A 20,033-nucleotide genomic window follows, 5' to 3' on the forward strand; every position below is an offset into this window, starting at 1 on the left:
CTTAAGAAATTATTTAGCAAAGTAGGTATTTTTGTAATTATAACATGGCCGCGGAATTATGCGTTCTTGACGTACCGACTTTGTTAGTTGGTTATAAAAAAGCAATATTATAGTTGTAGTTGTTTTTAAAGTTTTGCAGCTCTCATCGCACCCATTGCTAGACAGACTTAATGAGCTGTCTGAAGTTCTAGGATCCAACCAGGAACCTACTTGTCTTCTTAAGAGCTTTTTCAAGTTTACCCGCCTCCCGCATCCAATTAATTCCTCCCCCAAACTTCCACTTTTTTCTACCAGCTTTACTGGACTAACTCTTACTCCAGTAATAACGAATTTCGGTCTTGATAAACAAACTTTTGGGGCAAACACTAAATTAAATCAAATAATAAATCAGAATTGGTCAGACCATCTAACTGTTCTCACGGATGCGTCCAACCCTTTTCGAAGCAAAGCTCTTATCTCTATCATATTTCAGATTAGGGAAGTCCTATGCTCTTGCCACCAAAAAGGCCTGTCTGTCACTTTAGCCTGGAGACCAGGTCAAATGAGATTGGTTCTTTAGTCCATTTTAAAAACTTCCCCCAAGATCTACGTTCTCTCGCAAATACCCTTCTTCGAGATTCCTGAAATGTGGTATGGATCGAATCGAAGATTATTAAAGGCAAGTTGTATTCATCAGTTCAACCAGATATACCTCGCAAACCATGGTTCTTTATGTTCCGTAATATGAATCGTTGGGTATCGTCCACAATAAGTCTGCTGCGTATCGGTCACGCCTGCACTCCAGTACATCTCAGTAAATTGAGAATAAGGGACCACTCTATATGTGAATGTGGTCTTGGTCGCTAATATTTTGTTTTTCTGCCTGAAACTCCTTCATAAGCTTTACGACATCTTTCCTCCCAATATTCCCCGTCCATTAAATGTCCAAAGTTTTCTTATGCTAGTTTTTTTACTTTACTCCAGCTTTCCTACAACACGTAAAAATGTACTCTAAAACGTTTAAGAACGTTTGCTTTCATGCTAAGTCGCTATACTTTAAGGATCAAATCATAAAATCGGATAACAAAGTACAAACAACCTGGAAAATTGTTAATAATGAAACTGGGAAAGCTAAATCTCGCAACGTAAACTTTGAATTAATTATTAATGATAATAAAGTTACCGCTGACAGTGAGGTTGCAAGTACCTTTGAAAACTTTTTTCAGAGTGTTCCTATTTTGTTGACTGATTCACTTAATTCTTCACCTACTGCAGCTCAGAGTTTATTGAGGAACAACGTTAATGAGTGCAACGTTTTATTTAATTTTAAACATATATCTGCATATGATATAATAAAGAATTTTAAGTTGTTGAAACAGAAAAAAACCGGTGATTTATGGGGTATGTCTGTAATGGTAATATCTAACATTATAGACGTTATTGCCCCTTACTTAGCCATACTTTTTAATGAATGTGTTGATAGAGGTACTTTTCCAAATTTAATGAAACATAGTAAACTTATACCTCTATTTAAATCTGGCAATAAAAACGACATTAACAATTACAGACCCATTTCAATCTTACCAGCTCTTAGTAAGGTCTTTGAAAAAATTATATTAAATCAACTTTTGAATCACTTCAATGTAAATAACTTACTACATCCGGAGCAGTACGGTTTTACTAAAGGTCGTAGCACCACGGATGCAGGCGCTAAACTTTTAAAACATGTGTACGATGCCTGGGAACGTTCGCAGAATGCCATTGGTGTTTTGTGATCTATCCAAAGCATTCGATTGTGTCGATCATAAAACCTTGCTTCTTAAACTAGCCCATTATGGTATCAAAAACGTTGCACTAAATTTGGTTGCCTCTTATCTCAGTGACAGAACCCAAAGGGTTTGCATAAAAGACATTAAGTCGCAGGGGTCGGCTACGTCAATGGGTGTATCACAGGGTTCAATCTTGGGTCCCTTTCTATTTTTGGTGTATATAAATGATCGACCACACCATGTCAGTGAAACCTGTGACATTGTACTGTTTGCTGATGATACATCTCTAATTTTTAAAACTGATAGAGGTAGAGACAACTCTGACGATGTAAGCCGTGCTGTGTCGCATGTGTCGCACTGGTTTACTGTCAATAATTTACTTTTAAATGCAAAAAAAACTAAGTGTGTGGAATTTATTTTACCAAATGTAAAGAAAGTTAATAAAAATATAATAATAAATGGAGAATCACTAAAAATGGAAGATTCCACAGTTTTTCTGGGCATGACCTTGGATTGTAAGCTTCAGTGGGGTGCCCATATAGATACACTAGCAGGTAAACTAAGCTCGGCTGCCTACGCCGTCAGGAAAATTAGACAGATTACTGACGTAGAAACAGCAAGACTTGTTTACTTCGCGTACTTTCATAGTGTGATGTCTTACGGGATCTTATTATGGGGCAAAGCTGCTGATATTGAAACTATATTCATATTGCAGAAAAGAGCTGTACGGTCAATATATAAACTTAAATCACGTGAATCCCTCCGTGAAAAATTTAAAGAAATTGGTATACTTACGGTAGCCTCACAATACATTTATAACAATATAGTATTTGTAAGACAACATATTAGTCTTTATAAACAAAAAGTGGATATAAACAGTCGACTTACAAGAAATGGTCATAAATTAGTGACATCTGCATATCGTCTGCGAAAGGTGCAGAAGTCATTTGTGGGATTGAGTATACGCTTTTATAATATGATTCCTAAGGTAATTTTGGACCTACCAATCCATAAGTTTAAAGAATGTGTTAAAACACATTTATTACAGCGAGGTTATTATACAATTGATGAGTTTCTTAATGACAAGGTTGCTTGGAAGCATCCGGCTCCGCTTTCATCTCTCACAAGATAGAAAAATGAATGTTAAAATATAAAATGTAAATTTTTGATGTTGGAAAAGAGCAACTGCTGAGTTTCTTGCCGGCTTCTTCTCGGTAGAATCTGCCTTCCGAACCGGTGGTAGAGTCACTACACACGGACAGACTTGACGTTTCAAAAGTGCTTGTATTAGGCCTACTTGAAATAAATGAATTTTGAATTGAATTTTTTTTGAATTTTTTAGTCGCAATGTAAAATTTGTATGTAAATATATTCAATCTAACAAAATTAAGCTCTGAATATATCCCATTATGATTTATAATAAAAAAAATCTTTGAATTATAACACTAACCAAAGATCACACTCCATTACGAACGCCTTATTTTGGAATACCAGCCTCCGCTTTTTTCAGTTTATCCCATGAAACGCGTAAATAGTTGTATCTTTCACAGAAGTTGTATTATAAAAATCTACTGGCGATATAAAAATTTAAAATAAATAAAATGTTTAAATGTGCCGCTTAATAGAAAGAAACGTGTATCCATTCTTATAATAAATTAATAACACAAGACAAAAGGGTTGCAATAAAAGATTATAAATTACTACAGGGCACGGGTCTCCTCCCAAAATGAGAACGGGTTAAGGTCCAAGTCCACCACGCTGGCCCAATCTGCCTTTGAGAACATTATGGAGAACTCTCAGGCATGCTGGTTTCCTAACTGTTTTCCTTTACAGTTGAAGCAAGTTATATTTTAATAACTTTAAATTCACATAACGTCATCAGCTATCACTGCTCCAATATGACGTTGCAATATGCAATATGACGTAATGAAAGAGATACAAATAAAACACCTATTTTCAAGATCTACTTTTATTTATTAAGGATTCAAATTTTATTCCATCAAAACGTGTACACACAAATCAAATCAATTCATTTCATTTACTTACTAAATTTCGCTCATACATAAACCACATGAAAACTTCACTACAATAATATCTAGTTAAATGCCTAAAGGTGCTTAGGTAATTTTTTATTTGCTTACTGTGAATTTTTGTATGATTTAATCAAATTAATTCATTCATAATTAAATAAAAAATATATGGGTACTTAGATAAAAAAAATGTTGTCCTTCCAATAAAAACTAAATTATTCACGTTAAATCGAAAATGTGATGTTTGTAAACCCTAACTCGAAAAAATAAATTCACTGATAAAATGTATGTCAAAATTTAAATATCCTGACTTACAACTAAACTAAATATGCAATCAGTTCAATAATGGCATATAATCTTAATTAATTCTCAGGCTACATCTTCACTAACCAGGTACCTTTAGTTTATAAATCACAAGCATTAATAAAGAAAATAATATAAAGTACCTACTTACTGAATACCTTCACATATATAATGGGCATTTGGAAAATGATCATTAAGTATTTTGTAAAGATTGTGGCCCAAAACGCCCTCATAACTCCAACACAAAATATCAATGCTCTAGTGAAGTTTCATATTTTACATGCATTTAATTTGATTTTTTTCAATGTAGATGTGACCTTAAGATTAATAATGTTACTCTGGAGTTATAAAGAAATAGTACTTTTATTTAACATTTAAATTATAATAAATAGGAATACTGGCTAAGTTACTAACATATATTCCCAAATGTATAGGTACTTACCTACATTTCATAGCCTCCTTGTACACTAACTACATGTGCCTAATATATATTTCAATATTTCTAGCTTTAAAGTGACAAAACTTATTTAAAACCAAATGTCTCAGTGAGTTATATTTCAACTTTAATTAAAGCTAACACATTAAATAGCCTAGAATGCTACACTGATCTCAAATAATAAATGATAGGAAATACTTCAGACTTAGTAATTAACTAATCATTTTAGTAGGTTTTAGTCAAACTTGCAATCATAGTTGGGCAACAAATATACTTGTGCAATAGAACAGCAAGAGCCACAGTACACAGTACAACAAGATCCACCAATTAAATAGTAATCAACTTAACTATATTTTAAATTTAAATATTTGTATGAAACATCTTGCTCTACTCAATACTTGCTCAACAGTTTTGGAAATATTAATAATACTAATTATTTCCATAACAAAGGCAACTACATATAAATCCTATAGTTTTTACGAGCACAGTTGGGCAACAAATCTTTCTATACTTATTTAAAGAGACATTATAATACTTTTGCTTGTCCAGTGCACAATATGTGTAACAATATATTCAATTCGTTAAAATATAGTTTAATTTATGATAGCATAGAAAGACATCTTTGTTCTAAGGCAATTTAAAAATTGACCCAATTTCAACAAAACAATTACTTTTACAATGTGAAAGTTGTGGGCAAAAGAAATAAGGAAAGGGGTACATTTTATTATTTTCATAATTTCTGCAGGTGGGTTGACTAGCAAATATTAATTTAACAGGCACAAAGCTAGTCCCTAAGGCAGATCAGATAGTCTGACAAGACTAAAAATTCTATCACTGTAAACTTACATGTACAGTAGATTTTTGAGATCAAATTTGTAAAACAAGTCACTATTTTCTTTATACATACTTAATAAGAAAATATACTTTTAACAGAAAAATAGAACAAACGGTGGGATGTTTTAAAAAATTTGTTGATTTTAAATATTTCTACCTAAAAGATTACCTGCAAATTCAGAGGTTAACATTATATACAATAAAGGATATTTATTTAAGTTCCATTATATACATATTACATTAATATGTCAGATATTAGAAAGTTTCTTGTTGAATTAAAGCTGCCATTAATTTTGATAACATAAAAATTACTGCATCATCTGTTAACCTAGTGCTTTCATTCACATACATTAATATTAAAATAAATCAATTTTATACATCTTTGTACTAATGCTCAGTCATTTGAATGAAGCATTATTTCAGTCATCATCTAATTCTATAACAATTGTTTCAGCATTTTGAGATGCTGTTGTGTATTGCTCCTTCAATCTTGTTAATAGAGTACACTTTGGAATTTTAAGTTCTTCTGCCTCATCCACCAAAAGCTTAAATTTCTGAAGCCTTCCAATATCTGGTGCAGTTGGCAGTAGAATGTTTGTAGTGTCTGTCATCCATTTGTCAAAACTGTTTACTCTAAAATCAATTGTCTGCAACATAATATGCAGTTCATCCATGTCATAACGATAAAATAAAGTTTTATTTTCTACAGCACAGGAACAGAATTCTTCTGAGTGAGCATGTTGTAAGCAGGCCATGTGTTTACATTTTGCACAGAACACAGATGATAAAAAGCATGTTGTTTTACAAATTTCACAAAGTCGTTCATCATCACCGAGCAGTTCAAATGCTGTCCTACAAACATTTGTTAATCCATTCTTTGCAAGTAAAGCCCTTAGTCTTCCTTCTTCTTCTGTTGCATTAACCAGTTCTTTTTGTGTTTCTAAGGCTGTCTCTAAATCCAAACGATCACCTTCCAATGCCATTTTGCAAATAAGTTCATCATGTGAAAAAACACAGAACCTTTTTAAGTATTTGTAATGCATTATGCAATCACGGCCAATTTTAAGCCAATCAGGAGGGGCAAAGTTTACTGCTTCCGCAAAATTATATCCATGATTAAAACCAGCATGATAAGCTCTTGGGAAAGTTACAACAAATTCTCCAGCTTGTTGATCTGTGCGGTATATTGGCACTCCTGCTGCCATCAATATGTTTGGATTCATTATTGTAACTAACTGATGCAATAAATCAGGTTGTGTCTTGAACAGATCAGGGGCTGCTGCTTTCATAGCAGTTTCAAGGAGCTCAGCTCCACTACCTGGCACTCCATACCAAGTCTTAGCTTCACCCCAATGTAAGTAATTAATTGAATAGCTCCAGTGATCTTCGTTATGCCAACAAAATGCAGAGAAACACATGCCTACATACATCCATGGTACAGTCATACCTGATATGTCTGCATTTATAAATCTTAAAACAGAACCTTCTAAAACTGGCAGATTATTCAAATTCCAACCTGAATCCACATATTCTTGATCCCCAGGAAATAAATTTAATGAAGACTTTGTAGGAAACCCTGAACCATGGTCCATGGAGTGCAAATCTGCACCATATTCTACAGTCACATCCTCCTCAACTGAAGATATTATCCTCCAAAATTCTTTTTCTACTATATTTATGGGTATCAAATGGCCAGACTTTCCAAAGTAGTCAGATTTAAATTTATCTGCCATTTCTCCAAATTGCTGTAAAGTATATTCCCTTTCTGCCTGCGCAAAGCCAAAAGCTTCAGCTGGTTTATGGACTACTTCAGCAATACAACATGGACAGCGCCAGTCACCATCAGGCACTACAGCCAATGGAGGTTTCAAACAAAATGTATGGTACGTATCTGAACAGCCATTACATATCAAAAGTAAATCATCTCTGTGATCTTTTTGACAGATTGCACAAATGTATATAGCCAAAGGATCTAAATCATATCGAGGTCTCTTCCGTGACTTTGTTATGTCAAACTCTTCATCATTCAGCCCAGGCATTTTTGGACCAGGGCCATAGCATGCAAGTCGTCTCAGCTCCCTTGTACGCTTTATTTCTTCAGTATCTGTTTTGGGACTGTCTGGGTCCAATTTAATGTCAGACCCTGTTTTCATTTTTTTGATACTGCAATGTGGTTTGTCAATCTTTTTTATAGATTCTATGCTTATCTCTTTGAACATTTCTTTCGTAGTTTCACCTTCATCTTTCATTTCTGTTTTACTTTCCACCTTTTTTACAGTTTTCAAAATGTCTGCTTTGCTTTTTTCAAATATTTCATAGGGAAGAAGAATCTTTTCATAATTATTCCTAAGGAAATTAATCGTTATAGTGCTTTGACCATACCCCATTGTAGAAGCAATTTTTCGCCATTTTTTTGGACTATTACAATTTTCAAACCCACCTTCTTCATCAACCCAAAATTTTAAGCAATACAAATCAAGTGTTTTATTTTCAATCATGGGAATTTTTAGAGGTGAGCCTTGTAAATCCCAAAACTTCAATATTTTTTCAAGAAACAATAGTTTCAAGCGAGTTATGGCTTCCAACTCATTTACTTTTTGAATTCGTGGAACAAATTTTAATTTATCAACATCGAGCGAAAATGGTGGCTGCCAGCACGATGGGGGCTTTATTTTACAAATGCCGGTCTTTTCCGCTACGGGACGAATTTTCGCGATATATCCCAGAGGGTCCATGAATTCTTCAGGCGTAGGCTCGAATACTGGGGCCATGGTAGGCGGAGTGAAAGTAAATTCAGCACTTTTCTGCATGGCATTTTTTTGTATATTTTTGCTATCCATGTTTGATAAATGCTCATTCAATCGTCACCACAACAAAAGAAAATAGCACGATTTAAAAGTCCACACCGAAATATTTAGTAATGCCTACGTGACTTTTCGCCATGTGTAAATGGCTCCTAATACTTTAATCTTAAGATCGATCATTGGAGCACTATTGTTTATTCATAGGACGACGACTTAACATCTGATTCTTATGTGTTTGAAAGAAATACCATTTTGCCACTATTCAATTGTTTAAACCACTAAATTGACACGAAAACGTATAGTTATGACGATTTATTTCACTTTTATAGATCAGTACGCAGTTTATACAATCGCATATTCACAAAACATTGGAATCATTCCATAAAAATGAAATTTGAAACTATACAAGCTTCACGCTACTACACATTGCACACTGCAAAGTGCAACAAGGCAAGAACTAACGTCCCAGGTTTGTATCTCCCCGGGTATCCGCCACACAAAAAACTAGCTAGTTTTGGCAACTGATTACGAATACTGATTACTAATAAATGTAACAAAGTGATCTAATATGATCATATAGGTAATAGACACTTTCTCAGCATAATGAATAAACCGGATTTATGTAAACTGAGCTCGGCAGTCGGCTCGGCTTATTTAACGAGATACCTAGAGAGAGTTGAGTCTCGCTCTCGGTCTCTCGGAAAGTGAGAAGCAAGCGACAGCGAAAAGAGAGAGAATATCGAACCATCGAAAGTTGGTATACTCTTTGGATTTCTTATCTTTGACACGATGTGACATTCGCTCACAACAACGTTTAAATTTTAAACCCAAACAAACGATAACGATTCGATTTCGATTATAATGAGATTGTAGCTTGCAATATACTATTGTAGGTAGTCTTTGGCTTGCAGTAGCTATTATATGTTGCGACTTTACATTTATTGGCATATATTTTATTGTAACAGTTTTTAATTGAAAAAGCAATTAAAAACTGTTACAATAAAATGTATGCGTGTACACACGTAAGTGAAACTTATTTTTCGAAAAATGATCTACTATAGGTATGCAACTTTAAAGAAATTGGTTAAATACCTAATGCGATATTTTTTATTTGATACTACATAAGTTTAACACGGTCGCAATCAAAGGAGTCGTTTTTAACTGTGGAAATACTTAAATTAGATAAAGACTTTTATAATACGAATACAAATAATACAATTCTTTCATTTTACCTTATTACTACTAAGATTATTACAGCATTTCATTAATTGAAATAGAATTATTACTATCATTGTTATCGTTTTTATATATTTTTGTTATTCATGGCTTGTGGTAACTGAAACATGAAATATATTGTTTACATTCTACAAAATCTCCAACAATTGTAGTGCCGGATCTTGTTGTTGACGTTTGAGGACTGTTTGTCATGGATAAATTCAATTTATCTTTCTAAAATTCAACTAGCTTCAAAGATTTTGCTGGTGCAAAATTGACATTAAAATCTCCACTTAAAATCATCAGTATTTCATCATTATTGCTACCGAGTAAAAAGGCAAGTGGAGGACATGTGTGTGACAACAATGAATGGTGAAGAAAATTAATAATATCGTCCAATATAGTGCAACAATCTAAATTTTTATCCCATTTCCCTTTTGGCATTCAGCCATACATAAATCACCAACTGCTCAAACTAGTGACCCATAAATCACGAGAAAGAACAGAAGAATCTATCGATAAAGTAACAATGTTAACAACATCATGAGAATTATGATATATTCCTACACCTCCAGCTCTCGTGTTCTCGTGTATCTAGGCCGTATAAGAGTAGAAAGATAAATTGATTGTCAAAGGGTCTTTGTTATAACAAAGGTTGGGAGAACGAAACTCGGCAGTAATAAGTAAAAAATGAGCAGATATTATTGAAGTCCATCCCCTAGTTCCTAACACAAGTGCCTAGGCGCTCGATGGCTTTTTGGAGGCGAGATATGATGCGAGGTATGGTTCGGTATTTTGTATAGAGGGTGGGGTCATCCGCAAATTGGGCTAGCTCCAAGTAGGGACATCTTCAAACTGCACATTACATTACACATACATTTTATTTATCTATTTTATAATATAGAATAAAATCTATATATTGTATAGTAGGTTCTTGTAGTAACGAGGAATGGAAACTCAGTGATACAGTTTTAAATAGTACAGGAGTTAGCGTAACTGGAGCCTGGTCTAAGAAACATTTTGTACATTCGTAAATGGTTGTAGTTACTAACCTAATTTATTAAGTAAGCAGGTATTAATTTCGTTATAAAGGCCGCTGGTACCTATAAGATAATGAAACCTAATTTTAGCACAAGATACCATCTAAATGTTTTAAGAAATATTGTTTTTTGATAGATCCTATTTACTTTGTTTTTATATCGGTACTAAATTTAGAACGCTGCGAATAAAATATTTTTGGCCTAAATAAAATAAAGTTATTATTATTTTTATCTTTGTTTGGCTTATCTTTCGCCGACCTTGATGTAATTTGGTACAGATGTAGGACAAAAACACAGGATAATTGGATCCCGAATGGAGAGGGGTACAGTTTCAGGATGGTTAAAAAAGTGTTATTTTTAAAGGGCTTAGGAACAAAACTGATCTTACGAAAATATTGCATGGATGTAGCTTACATCCTGGAGATAGGCTTTGTATAATTTAGAGCCCGGTTAGATAAACTGTTCATAAGCGATTCCTTAAAAACGTAAACAAAAGCGGAAGTAGTCGCGGGAAAAAGCTATAATGTGATAACCTGAACCTCTAAAGCCAACTTACCTGTACTAGAACAGCATCAATAATCTACACCCCTTTCTTGTTAGAGATTGGGATTGTGTCCAGGCTGTAGATGTGCAGTCAAGATTATTATATTATTTTGTCTTTTTAGTGTTACTTGTGGCTGTTACTGGCCCAGCTCAAAGCCATCTTAGAAGCAAAAAAGCTTATCAACGACGAGCAATTCGGTTTTCGAGCCAAACACTCAAGAATCCCCCAAGTGGATACAGAATTTGACCTACTTCAGTTTTAAATATAAGTATAGATTAAGGTGTTAAAAATATTAAAACGGCGAACGCGCGCTTCATCGCTCGACTCATATTATAGCAGTGAGCGGCCGTGCCCGGCGGTGCGCGGCATTATCTTGCTGTTAGCATCTTTATACCCGTCATATCTACTAAACGATAGGTCCAATTTATTTGGATAAGGATTAATACCATGTTACGAATGTCACCTTCTTCGATTGTACCCGTGTATGATTGACAAATTATAACAAAAATCGGATATTGTGGTGTGGTTGATTAGTAAAACCGAATGAAAATCCGTTCGTTAGTTTTTTAATTTTTCGCGCCCCCACAGACTCAAAGTAACGCCTGTTTCTATTCAACAACTTCTCTTGCGACTGTTATACGCCTCTTCCCATCAACTTTGCAATAATCCACTACAAGTAGGCCCATGACTGCTATCTCACCTTCTGGCAAGTGATGACGCAGTCTAAGATGGTAATGGGCTAAACTGTTAGGGGTACGGCAGTTATGTGAATTCCATATTCCTAATTGGTTTCTACGTACATATCGGAACGATAAGAAAAAATCCTATTTAATTTAAATTATATAATTTCAAATATAATAGATAGCATTAATTCGCTAAAATTTGCTCAAATCTTATTTGTTTCAAAAGTTAAAATAGTTTATAAGTTGTTATCGCATCCATAGGTTTGTGCGGCGGCCAGTAAACTTGACATTGACACCTGTCATACCGCAGCCTGACATTACGATGTTTAGGGTAAAAGAGTAGGTACCAATTTGATAGTTTTTTTTCGGCGGGAAACTTCGTACATGGCGGACGCGGTTTTTTCAAATTTTCCTTTGATTTTATTGTAAACTCGTCTTGAAAAGGATTTGGTGTTGTTTATATTGAACTGTAACTTGGCCTGTCAATTTGTGCACACGTGTTAGTGAGATTCCGGTGTAATTTCGGTGTTTTATGTGAATTTACACAGCAGCAGAAATAGTTGTCATTGGTGATATTCGTATAAATCTAACCGTATTTGGTGTTGGTTAAATATTTATTATGTGTCTGTAGTTATAGTGTTTCCAGTAAAATGGATCTAGATACACCTCCTGAGCCGCCCGACCCGGGGGCATCAGCCTCGTCTCGCAAACGACAAGGAGAGGATACCAACGTATATGCGGCCAAAAAAACTATAACTGATCCTACTCAGGTAAACCCATCCGTTCAAAGCCTTTACATACATCCTTCCTTCACCGAAGGCGCCAAGTCATACTCTGACGATGATAATGGGCCTTTTATCGTCCAAGTCTCACGGGAAGTGGAGGACCCATCCTCTGGAGCGTCATTACGGGCTATAAATTTCGGTCAATTCTTGCACAAACACAAAATTGGTTCAATTATCCACGACGGCGTCAAAAATATAGGCCGCAACAAAATTACTGTAGAGTTTACTTCTGCCCAAGCTGCCAACAACTTTCTGGTTAGTCCAGTTTTGAAGTTATGCAAATATAGAGCTATAATTCCCACATACAACATAACCAGAATGGGGCTGGTGAAAGGAGTTCCCGTGGACTGGTCGATGGACGAGCTTGTTGATTCGCTAGAGCTCCCGCCTGGCTGTGGTGAGGTTCTGAAATCAAGGCGACTGAACAGAAAATCTGTCACAGAGGGTGTCATCACTTGGGTGCCTACCCAATCTGTTGTCCTAACCTTCAGGGGGCAAATGCTTCCTGCTAAGGTATATTCATACCACACCTCACTGCCAGTTGAAACATATAAACTTCCAACAATACAGTGCCAGAACTGCTGCCGTTTTGGCCACATTAAAACAATCTGCAGATCTAAGCCCAGATGCTACAGATGTGCTCAGCCCCATACAGGTGACTCATGTTTGGTCATCAAGGAATTATCTACATGTTTACACTGCTCTGGTAGTCATTTTGCTACTGATAAAGACTGCCCAGAATTCTCCAGGCAGCAATCTATTAAAATGGTCATGTCTCAGAATAATAAATCTTACATTGAAGCATCATCTCAGTTTCCTCCTGTCCGCAGGTCCTATGCTGAGATAACAAAAGAAATGTTTACTCCTACTAATGTAACTTCCACCAAAACCTCCTACCGGCAAACAGTTTTCCGCTCTCCTCGTCCCCGAGCTCCTCTAGCAAAGGGCTACGATAAAAAAGCTGTTCAGACTATTGTCGGTGATTACTCCTCATCCCTTCCTAATGGATGCGCTCTCAACAACAATGTTGAGAACCCTCCCTCCCAAGGTAAAATGCTTGAGTTTATCTCCGAATTTCTACTTAGTATTGTCGCTCCATGTAGTGAAATTCCCTTACCGCCCAACGTTGCCAAAAACTTAAGCCAACTTTTTAAACTACTCCAAAATGGGCCCAATAACCCTGCTACAGTGGAACTGTAAAAGTTTACGTCCCAAGAAACATGAGTTAATCTCTCTGATTAACCTTCATAATCCCACCATTCTTGCCATCTCGGAGACATGGTTGAGGCCTGGTTCACGATTACGGGTGCCGGGCTTCTCTTGTTTGAGGGATGACAGGAGTGATGGGTATGCAGGCAGTGCTGTATTTCTACGGCACTCCCTCCCCTACACCCAAATCGCTCTTCCTTCCCACAGTCAACATATCAATGCTGTTGCTGTCCGTACCCTAGACATATCTTTTGTATCTCTGTATATTCCTCATCCCTCATCTTCTATTATTCCCGAATTACAAGCAATCTTGTCGTCCCTTCCCAGCCCTATCATAACCATGGGTGATTTTAACACTCACCACACGATGTGGGGGTGCCATGCTAGTGACGGGTTTTCTCCATTGCTGATTGATTTACTTGATGATGTCAGTCTTTGCATCCTCAATGACGGTTCTCCTACTCGAAGGGTATACCCCAATCAGAACCCTAAATCAGCGGTTGATCTCACCCTATGTTCGGCTAACCTAGCATCGCGCCTGACTTGGAACGTGCTACAGTCAACCTGTGGCAGTGATCATTTTCCTATAATTGTTACATTAAATAATAAATCCTTACCTACCCCTAACTATGATCCCCTTTTAAAGTATAAACTTAAAAAAGCAAATTGGGAAGATTATGCCCTATCCGTTGATTGCATTGTAGACACTCTGCCCGATTTGGAAAGTGATGGAAACATTCTGGTATGCTATGATCTCTTTTTAAAATCTCTTATATCTTCGGCCGATTCCCATATTCCAAAAAAACACCCTGTGAAAAATCCGCTGCTTTCCTCTCCTTGGTGGGATGATGAATGCAGCGATTTATTTGGTAAAAGATCTGCTGCAGAAGAATTATACTCAGCCTGCATGACTCAGGATAACTTTAATAGTTACCAAAAACTAGATGCTAAAATTAAAAGATTAGTCTTCAAAAAGAAAAGAGCAAGTTGGACGCAGTTCTGTGAATCGCTTAGCCCTCGTTCACCCTCCACCATTGTGTGGGAAAATATGAGGAGATTCCGTCGCTCCCTGAGCCACGTTGATCCTTCCTCTAATAATCCTTCTGACTGGCTTAACAACTTTGCAGACAAATTAGCTCCACCTTATGTTCCCTATGTGGACTCATTTCTAACTACTACGCCAGCTCCAGCTACGGATGAAATGGATGCCCCCTTTTCCTTTTCTGAGCTTCAAATTGCTCTCAATGGTCTAAAAGATACAGCTCCAGGGGAAGATGGCGTTCCATATTCTTTCCTGGCTAACTTAAATGACAAAGCTAAAATTTATTACCTTAAAATAATCAATAAATGTTTGGAAACTGGTTCTATCCCAAACTCCTGGAAATCTCAAATTGTTATTCCTATCCTTAAACCTTATAAAAATCCCCTTAATTCAAATTCATATAGACCCATAGCTTTGTCATCTACTTTAGCTAAAGTTACAGAACATCTCCTTAAAAACCGACTGGAATGGTTAATGGAAAGTAGAAATATTCTCCCCTCCTCCCAATTTGGGTTTCGGAAGGGTATGAGTACAACAGACAGTCTCAGTGTATTAACAACAGATATTAGATTAGCCTTTACAAAAGGAGAGTACCTTGTGGGTGCTTTTCTTGATATTGCTTCTGCATATGATAATGTCCTACTTCCGGTGCTCAGGCAGAAACTACTTAAGCTGAGTGTTCCCTCGAGGATGGTTCATTTCATATGTAATCTGCTGTTTTGCAGATATGTTCTGGTAAAGCATCAGAATAATTCTCTTCCCCCCAGATTAATCTGGAAGGGCCTCCCTCAAGGCTCTGTTCTCAGTCCTCTGCTCTATAGCATATATACCCACGACCTCGAATTGTCTGTTTCTAGTTTTTGTACCATTTTACAATATGCTGATGATATTGTCCTCTATCACAGCTCAGGCAGTATAGAGGAAGTATCCTGTCGTATCAATTCTGCTTTGTATTATCTAGGCCAGTGGCTGTCTGACCATGGCTTGTCCCTATCAGTGGGCAAATGTCAGGCAGTGGTATTTACAAGGAAGAGATACCTCCCGAACCTCAACATCTCATTTGAAGGTCAAGCAATCAACCTTGCAGTTAAAGCTAAATTTTTAGGTGTTTATTTAGACACACGACTGAATGGAATTGCTCATTCTGAACACATTATCAAAAAATGTGAAAAAGGCATCAATGTACTACGAGCAATAGCGGGAGTTTGGTGGGGTGCTCACCCCTATACTTTAAAATTATTATATAATGCCTTAGTACGTAGCCACATGGATTACTGTATGTTTGTTTTAGAGCCTTTTAATAAATCAGCTGCTGAAAAGTTAAATAAAATTCAGTATAGATGCCTTAGAATTATTCTAGGTGCAATGAAATCCTCCCCCACTAATGCTTTGCAGGTAGAATGCGTTGACCCTCCTCTATCCATCCGTCGACAATATCTATGTGACCGCTTTATCAGCAAGATGTTACAGCTGTCATCCCATCCTCTTTGGCACCGACTAAGCCAACTATCACACGCACCTTGCTCCCGTAACTCGTCTTCCTACTTGCTAGATAGTTTCCTAAAGTATACCAGCCTTCCTAATCCCCTGACATCTTTCACAATCAACCCACTATATTCAACCCCATTTAAAGCATTAATATACAACCCTTCCATCATCACAGATCTAGGTCTGAGTAAAGGATCCCCAGATACCAATATCAAACTACAAAAGCATATTAGTCAAAATTGGTCAAATCATCTTATTTTATATACTGATGCTTCAAAGCTGTCTCCAGAAGGTTGTGTTGGTGCTGCATGTTGGGTTCCTGTTTACAGAATTGTTTTAAAATTTAAATGCCCTCCCGAGTCTTCTGTGTTTACCGGAGAGGCCATTGCTCTTTTGGAAGCAATCCTGTTTGCACTGTCCCATAACGTACAACAGACGGTTATTCTGACTGACTCTTTAAGCTGTTTAATGTCTATTAAAGAAAACCCCTTTCGCAGCAAATCACGATTTCCCATTATCTTAAAAATCCGGAAGGCTCTGCTCTCTTGCAATCAAAAAGGACTATTCATCTTACTGGTTTGGATTCCAAGCCACTCAGGTATTCCAGGAAACGAGACTGCTGACTCATGTGCCAAAACAGCTGTTGAGTCAGGTTCTCTAGATCATTTTAAAAATTCATCGCAGGACCTATGTACTCTTGCCAAAACATATATGGAAACAGCCTGGAAAATTTTTTGGAATGATTCCAAATTGGTTAAGGGTAAGTTTTACGCTACCATCCAACAAAACATACCAAGACAACCCTGGTTTTGTCACTCTCGGAGTACAAATCGCTGGACTTCATCCACAATTTCCCGATTGCGTCTTGGTCATGCTAGCACACCTGTACATCTGGCCAAACTCCGGATAAGGGACAACTCCATCTGTGAGTGTGGCTTGGATGAGGGCACTATAACTCATATTATTTTTAACTGTCCCAAACTTACCTATCCCCTCTATGACGTTCTTCCTCCCAAAGTCCCCCGTCCTTTGAGTGTTAAATGTTTTTTAATGTTTGTTTTCAGTCCTTATTGTAGATTTTTATGTAAATATATAGTAAGTAATAAAATTAAAGTATAATGTACAAAAAATATCCGTGTTAGATATATATGCATGTGTTGTCTGTGCTGCCTTAGGTTAAAGAGCTAACTAGCTAATAACAACTATTTCTTGGTACAAATTCAAAATTAACTTTTCATTAGTTTCACCGATCAATCTCCTTCGTGCCTTCTTCATCTACAAGACACTGGCGAAGTACCTTGTGCCCAGTTGGCACAGACAAAAGCCATAAACAAGAATTGAATTGAATTGAACCAATTTGATAAATATAAAACCATTTAAAACGTATACTTACATTATTCATGCTAATTAAATAGTTTCTAAATTGAACACACATCATGAATAAGTTTACGGGTTTATGGCGCATAAACCATTTCCAGTTTCAGCAATTAAGGTTAGGTCACAAAATGAGGGGTAAACCTCCAATTTTTTGTAGATCTATAAAAGAACGTTTAGATGAGTTAAATTATAAGGACGAATTGTACACCAAACGAACTGATATTGGGTTTCCACCTGAGAAGTAAGTATACATTACCCACTTCACTTGTATGTCCTTCATTTGTAACTTCATTTTTTTTTTCAAAGTAGTGCTGTTATTTCTTGCCCCGTAATTTCTTGGCCGATTTGCGATGACTTGTTATCCTTTGTTTATCGTATTCCTCTTTAATTTTGCCTTATTTCAATAATCTCTGACAATGTTCCGATTCTTAAATATACTTATTGCATTATAAAAAACTGATTAAAAATTGACAAAGTAAACACTTACCTAAAACTATTATTGTTGCTTGTGATGCAATATATATAATAGGGATCTATTACCTAGGTGTATGAAAAATCCTAACTAATCAACTAATCAAAACCAATCCTGTAACCTATCAATCTTGTCACTATTGTCTAAAGAGACCAAAATTTTAGAAAAAATGAAATCTTCAGCTATACATGATTTAATATATCAATCAATTTGTGGGAAGAGACCAGTGCTCCGTAATTGGGAGCCAACCATTGGGTAATGGGTTTATATCATGATGATGTTAAAATAATTTTGTTTGTTTTTGTTTCTTAGTTTAAAAATGTATTATAATACAATATACTTTATTTTATTTTTTATTTATAGGAAATGTGCATCAACAGCTCGTATAAACCGTTTAGAACAAACTAAAAAAAATAAGAATGATAAAAGTCTTGAACAGTTAGCACGAAAAGGAATTTTAGAGATTGACTTGGACAAATCTAAAGAGGATTGGCTAGCATCATTAGGGCCGCTCCACAAGAAACAAATAGCCGAGCATTATGCTATATATGAACATTTGTATGGAGAAGGCTTTTTCATACCTCATTTACATTTGGATATATTCTATGATTTAAAAGATGGCAATTGTCTGCCTGTATACTATGGAAATGTCATAAAACCAGCTGAAGCATTGGAGAGCCCTATTGTTTCTTTTGAGTCAGATGGCAATACTCTATGGACATTGGCATTAACTAATCTAGATGGGCATTTAAAAGAAAACAATAAGGAGTATGTGCATTGGCTTATTGCTAATATTCCTGGTAATTCTATTGAAAAAGGTGATGTTATTGTAGATTATTTACGTCCATTCCCATTGAAAGGCACAGGATACCATCGATATGCATTTGTGCTTTATAAACAGGATAAAGAAATTTCATATGATTTACCTCAAAGTAAGTAACACACTGAAAGATTTAAATATGTACTGTGAATGATTAATTGAAGTATGAGCTTGTCCAACAAATCAAATATTTATATATATTTTTTTCAGTTACAACATCATCCCCCCTTGAAGATAGAACATTTAGCACAAGAGATTGGTACAAGATGTATCAAGATAACATTACTCCGATAGGACTTGCTTTTTATCAGACTGATTGGGATGCAACTGTTAAAGACTTCTTCCACAAAACATTAAATCAAAAAGAACCCAGTAAGTAACAAAAAAGTAGTATAATTATATGTTTTAGCAAATTCAACAGTAGCGTAAAATAACAGTTTGATGTTAAACAATATTTTTTTCTATTATTTTTTTTAATTCACTATCTTAAACAATTCTGTATTAATACGATCATTATTTGGAAGCATGGAAATACGAATCTTATTTTGGAGTTACATTTAGTTTCTAATAGTGTTTTAAACTATGCTTCACTCAGGATTCTTAGAATGATTTGCTGCTTAAGATTCGATTTGTTTGTTTGGCACTCTTTTTTACAAGAATATCTTGTGTAATTCAAGGTGAAATAATTATTTACTGGAAAACATAAAAAGTATTGCAAAACTGATGTTTTTGATGTCATTTGGTATATAACTACCAATGCACTGTAAGGCATGTTGTGCTAGAAGAGACTTCTTTAATTATATTTACTTGCTAGTCTTTAGAAATAATACTTCTGGTTTTGTCCACAGTTTATGAATATGATTTCCCAGCACCATACATAAAACCTCAAGAATGGTTTCCACTTAGAGAACCATTCAACTTATACATGGATAAATACAGAGATCCTAAGCAAATTAATAAGGAATATCTCTTACGTAAACTCAAAAACGAAGATCCATTCAAGACTCCTCCACCACCTCTCAAGTTCCCCAATGCTCAATACCTACCAAGGAATATGCCTTCATGGTTGAAGTTACATGAGAAAAAGATAAGAAATCATTGGGGAAGAGTAAATGACGTGTAAAAATAAAACAAATAAATGAATATAGACAATTCTTTTTTAATATTATTCTTCAAATTAAGAGCTCAGAAGGCTTTCTACAC

General features: G+C 35.7%; 2 protein-coding genes across 2 annotated transcripts; one reads left to right on the forward strand and one right to left on the reverse strand.

Moving 5' to 3' along the window:
- Positions 1-3,701: 3,701 nt before the first annotated feature.
- Positions 3,702-8,859, reverse strand: LOC120627301 (lysine-specific demethylase lid-like). Its single transcript, XM_039895253.1, has one exon. It carries the CDS (start codon positions 8,189-8,191, stop codon positions 5,771-5,773), a length of 2,421 nt encoding a protein of 806 aa, XP_039751187.1. The 5' UTR covers positions 8,192-8,859; the 3' UTR covers positions 3,702-5,770.
- Positions 8,860-11,956: 3,097 nt separating this feature from the next.
- LOC120627691 (39S ribosomal protein L38, mitochondrial) lies at positions 11,957-19,984 on the forward strand. Its single transcript, XM_039895715.1, has 5 exons — positions 11,957-11,984; positions 17,515-17,779; positions 18,374-18,942; positions 19,041-19,202; positions 19,679-19,984. The coding sequence occupies exons 2-5, from the start codon at positions 17,598-17,600 to the stop codon at positions 19,951-19,953; spliced, it is 1,188 nt and encodes a 395-aa protein (XP_039751649.1). The 5' UTR covers positions 11,957-11,984; positions 17,515-17,597; the 3' UTR covers positions 19,954-19,984.
- The last annotated feature ends 49 nt before the right edge of the window (positions 19,985-20,033 follow it).

This window comes from Pararge aegeria, chromosome 11 (genome assembly GCF_905163445.1).
Source record: "Pararge aegeria chromosome 11, ilParAegt1.1, whole genome shotgun sequence".
NCBI lineage: Eukaryota > Metazoa > Arthropoda > Insecta > Lepidoptera > Nymphalidae > Pararge > Pararge aegeria.